This window comes from Scardinius erythrophthalmus (assembly GCF_964197995.2).
Source record: "Scardinius erythrophthalmus genome assembly, chromosome: 8".
Classification (NCBI taxonomy): Eukaryota; Metazoa; Chordata; class Actinopteri; order Cypriniformes; family Leuciscidae; genus Scardinius; species Scardinius erythrophthalmus.
In genome coordinates, this window is record NC_138228.1 from 36,822,266 (window position 1) to 36,827,901 (window position 5,636).

The following is a 5,636-nucleotide window of genomic DNA, read 5'->3' on the forward strand; positions in this document are numbered from 1 at the left end:
ACTATCATCCCATTAGTGACATAACTGCTTATGCCTGACTAGGTAATTGTAAAGATTGCAATATGCAACTGTGGTTAGTGTAGTACAGCATTTTATTCTGAGCAATAAAATGGCAAGTGGAGTCGGGGAACAGCCTGAATGAGCACACAGGTGAAGGCCTCCAAGTGTTGAATATAAAGACTAAAGATTAAATAATGTTTTGCACTTAAAAAACAACTGTATTTTGAAAAATATATTGAAAAAGAAGAAGAACTTATTATAAGAGAGCATGTGTCATCCATTCACTTCTATATCATTCTATGCATAGATTGTATTGCTTTACCTTGGTCTCAGACCCAGATTTATAATCCTAAAATAAGAAAATCTATGATATTAACAAATTATTAGGATTAAAACAATGATGATAAGCAAACCATTTTAATATTTATTTTGTGAAAATTCAAATTAATCCAAATTTGTATACACACACACACACACACACACACACATATACACTCACCTAAAGGATTATTAGGAACACCATACTAATACTGTGTTTGACCCCCTTTCGCCTTCAGAACTGCCTTAATTCTACATGGCATTTATTCAACAAGGTGCTGAAAGCATTCTTTAGAAATGTTGGCCCATATTGATTGGATAGCATCTTGCAGTTGATGGAGATTTGTGGGATGCATATCCAGGGCACGAAGCTCCCGTTCCACCACATCCCAAAGATGCTCTATTGGGTTGAGATCTGGTGACTGTGGGGGCCATTTTAGTACAGTGAACTCATTGTCATGTTCAAGAAACCAATTTGAAATGATTCGAGCTTTGTGCCATGGTGCATTATCCTGCTGGAAGTAGCCATCAGAGGATGGGTACATGATGGTCATAAAGGGATGGACATGGTCAGAAACAATGCTCAGGTAGGCCGTGGCATTTAAACGATGCCCAATTGGCACTAAGGGGCCTGAAGTGTGCCAAGAAAACATCCCCCACACCATTACACCACCACCACCAGCCTGCACAGTGGTAACAAGGCATGATGGATCCATGTTCTCATTCTGTTTACGCCAAATTCTGACTCTACCATCTGAATGTCTCAACAGAAATCGAGACTCATCAGACCAGGCAACATTTTTCCAGTCTTCAACTGTCCAATTTTGGTGAGCTCGTGCAAATTGTAGCCTCTTTTTCCTATTTGTAGTGGCAGGGCCGGCCCGCGGCATAGGCGGAATAGGCAAATGCTAGGGGCGCCACTCATCCAAAGGGGTGTCAGAATGAGTGAATGAGTGATTTTTTTTTTTACTTTTTTTTTTTTATAATACTATTTTAAAACCATTAATTTGAAATACTACCAAATAAAGCAAAAAAAAAGTCTGGCTCATCAATCTTCCCCCACCCAGCAAAATGTGAAATGGGCTGTGATCAGGGGCGGCTGGCCAATAGAGGGCGCTAGGGCGCCGCCCCCCCATGAGCAAATACCATAGACTGTAGGCAAATATATGTAAATACATAAATAAATCATATATAAAATTATCAATATTTGTGTGTTTGAGATAGTAAAGGCACCTAGTATATGTGAAAAATATTATAGAAATTCAAAATGTCTGTTTTTTCTACACGTCCTGTCTAGATCTGTACACGTGATCAGCTCTGGGGCGCTGGAGAAAGCTTTGGAGCAGTTTAGTCTTTGGAGCAGTTTACAAAATTGCTGATTTTAGATATAAATGTTTGACATAAACTGTAGCCAATCAGCGAGCTCAAATCTAGTCAGCTATGGGCGCTTCGCCTAGCGCCCCAAACTGCGCGCTACCGCGAGGCGCGAGCAATGGGCGCGAACCACTACTAAAGTATCGAGTTTCATTCTATAGGGCGCCATTTTTACTGTATGATAAATTACAACGGCGAACAAAATGACTCCAGACGACTCTAACTCGATTCAATCTCTTGTCCAGTATCCGTTTGAAAGACGAAGCTTAGTAAATAAACTCCGTGTGAAAGAGCTGGGCCCAGATCAACCAGATATTTCGATCAGACAACAGGCAAGTGATAACGGAAAGCAGTACGTGCGAGGCTTCTCACGCAGCTGGTATACCAGAAAGGCTTGGTTGGCTGGATGTTCTCATGCTAATGCCTTATTTTGCTTTCCGTGCATACTTTTCAAAAATACGGGGACAGATCCAGCATGGACAGTTACCGGAGTGAGGGATATGAAGCACTTGTCAGAGAAAGTAACGAAACACGAGAACACCAAGGTACACATGGATAATTCCGTCAAGCTAGCTGTACTGGGAAGGGTTAACATCGCGACGCAGCTTGATGAAGGCCACAGGGTTGCGGTGAGGAAACACAACGAGGAGGTGGATAAAAACCGGCACATCTTATCAAAAATAATCGACTGTGTGAAGTTTTGTGGGGCTTTTGAGCTGGCCTTGCGTGGGCATGACGAGACTGACACCTCGAACAATCCCGGCATTTTCAGGGGACTGGTGGACTTCGTTGCTTCACTCGACAGCGTGCTGGAGGAGCACCTCAAGACAGCCACCGTTTTTAAAGGTACGTCAAAGACCATACAAAACGAGTTATTAGACTGCATGCTGTCAGTGCTGAAGGATTACATTCTGGAGGAAGTCAAGAGCGCAGATTTCATCTCCATACAAGCTGATGAGACAACTGACATTTCCACCCACTGTCAGCTGGTGCTTGTGCTACGTTATCTAGACGGCAAAAACAACATACAAGAGCGGTTTTATGAGTTTATTTCGATCCAGAATGCCACGGCAGACACCATCGCTACAGCGCTTCTGGAGAGGCTAAGCGTCATACTCCCAGATGGACAAAAAGCCAAACTTATCGGCCAAGCTTATGACGGAGCTAATGTAATGAGGGGAGCCACCGGCGGAGTGCAGCGCAAGGTGATGGATGTCCATGTAAACGCTCATTACGTCCACTGTTACGCGCATCAGTTAAATCTCATCATGCAGCAGGCAACGTCACACATTCCCAAAATCGGCACTTTTTTTTTCGATCTTGCAGGATTTTCTGCTTTCTTCTCCAGGTCACCCAAGCGAACCACCGTACTTGACCAAGTGGTTGCCCATAGACTTCCCAGAGCCTCTACAACACGTTGGAACTTCCACAGTCGCGCTGTAAACACCGTGTACGAACAAAGAGATGACCTCCTAAAGTGTTTTCAGACCATCAGAGATAATGGAAACTTTGATCCCCTTACTGTCAGAGAGGCTGGGGGCTTTGTGAGGATGCTTGAAGACGAGGCTTTCTGTTTTTTTCTGGCACTGTTCCACAAAATCATGCCACATGTGGACATGCTGTTCAACCAGCTGCAGAAAAGGAACATCAACGCAGTTTTCATCAAATCACTTGTCCAGAAGTTTACAGACAGCGTGCTAACGATCAGGTAAATAACTTTATTTACGATTGGCTGATAAAACTTTTGTTAGAAATGTGATTTGCTTATTTCCAGATTTGTGTCTAAATGTGCCTAGTCATCCAACTGGATGATTATCATAAGCCCATTACAATTATATGCGTTTCAGTATTTTAAAAGCAAAGAGACTATTAGATTTGGATAATAATGAAGGTAAAGTAGTTATCAAAAACAGTTTCTAACAACAGGCTTATTCAGGTGTCCACCAGGTCAATTTCTAGAAGGTTTTTATTAAATATTAACTTCTTGTCATTTAGAGACTATAATTTACACAGGACACATCAGAATGCATCCAGCTTAGAAATATAATAGAACAATGATAACAATGTAATATTATGTACATCACAGATGACTAGCTGATAGGCATAGTCCTTATGTGTGTGTATATGAGTCAGTGGATGTGCACTTGTGGGAGTTAAGAAGTCTGATGACAGGTTAACAACTTAAATATATTTTTGGACCAGGGCCTCTATTCCCTCTTTGTGTGGTGATGGTGCATCGGACCAGCAGCAGCCTATAAAGCGACGAAGGATACTGGGAACAGGAGAACAACAGAGGCTGGCTACAGAGGTAAGTTGAGATGTAACAGTCAGTGTTTCCTCTACAAAGATTTTTATTTCTGTGGTGGTATGTAGCTATGTAATAAAAAAATAAAACAAACCTTAGGATGGCATATTCCCACATCTGACTGATCGATTGATGGACCAGGTGGTCAAGAATTTATATTCTTGTTAGTTCAGTAGATTCAGGTTTATGACAAAGCAGTCACAAGCAGCAAAATAATAGCAGTTTTCATTGAAAAGAAATTCAGTGTGTATAGAATTGTCACATGTGACAGAAAAAAAAGTGGTTTATATATTTAAATTAAACCTTGTTTTGTAACGGAAACCAATAGGGAACTAGTGAGGAGAAGTAAACGTAGTGTAAAGTGCAATTAGAAATAATGGTGTTAAAACCTTTAAAGGGATAGTTTACCCAAAAATGAAAATTGTGTCATTTACTCACCCTCAAGTTGTTTCAAACCTGTATGAATTTCTTTCTTCTGCTGAACACAAAGAAAGATATTTTGAAGAATGTCAGTAATCAGACTGTTGATGGACCCCATTGACTTCCATAGTTGGAAAAAAAAATACTATGGAAGTCAATGGGGTCCATCAACTGTCTGGTTACTGACATTCTTCAAAATATCTTTTTTTGTGTTCAGCAGAAGAAAGAAATTCATACAGGTTTGAAACAACTTGAGGGTGAGTAAATGATGACACAATTTTCATTTTTGGGTGAACTATCCCTTTAATATCACACTTGACTCGTTCAGTCAGAATCACTTTCATTAAAATGGCTTTATTGGAAATTTATGCTGATGAATCTTTTACAGGCATGTGATACCATCCTGACCCATGCCAAGGAGCGGTTCTCCTTCACCCAGCACCTCATCAGCGCAACACTGCTGCATGGAGAGCTCTTCCCACAACACTGTGTGAAGTTCCCTGACACAGAGCTTGAAACAACAGTGGAGGCATACCCCATGCTGAACAAGGCCAAGCTCAAAACAGAACTGTCCCTTATCTATGAGAACGACGAGTTCAATTCTTGCAGTGGTGCAGTACCTCTGTACCAGTTTTTCATGGAGAACAACCTTCAGAGCACTTTCACAGAGACTGTCAGTCTTCTCAAGATCCTCATCACCACACCCATGACTACAGCTGAGTCTGAGAGGTGCTTTTCTACTTTAAAGAGGATCAAGACTTTCCTGAGAAACACCATGACGCAGGATCGCCTGAATGCTCTGGCGATGCTCTCCATGGAGAAGAAACTTATCAGGGACATTCCTGACTTCAACAAAAGGGTCATTGAGAGGTTTGCCACTCAGAAGGAGAGAAGAGCAAAATTCCTGTACAAATGAGATCACACACACACACACACACACACACACTCACACACTCACACTGTTTCTTTATACATAGTAATTTTATAAATATAAATTGTCTTAAAGGGATACTCCACTGAAAAATGAAAATTCTGTCATCATATACTCACCCTCATGTTGTTTCAAACCTGTATGAATTTCTTTCTTCTGCTGAACAGAAAGGAAGATATTTAGAAGAATGTCAGTTACCAGACAGTTTTAGATACCATTGACTTCCATAGTATATATTTTTTTTCTATGGAAGTCAATGGTATCTAAAACTGTCTGGCAACTGACATT

At 41.0% G+C, this 5,636-nt stretch overlaps 1 protein-coding gene across 1 annotated transcript; it reads left to right on the forward strand.

The window, feature by feature from the left end:
* Positions 1 to 2,243: 2,243 nt before the first annotated feature.
* Positions 2,244 to 5,333, forward strand: LOC308694380 (zinc finger MYM-type protein 1-like; the record flags this gene model as incomplete). Its single annotated transcript, XM_081371885.1, has 3 exons — positions 2,244 to 3,400; positions 3,895 to 4,000; positions 4,806 to 5,333. 3 exons carry the CDS (start codon positions 2,244 to 2,246, stop codon positions 5,331 to 5,333), a joined length of 1,791 nt encoding a protein of 596 aa, XP_081228011.1.
* Between the last annotated feature and the right edge of the window lie 303 nt (positions 5,334 to 5,636).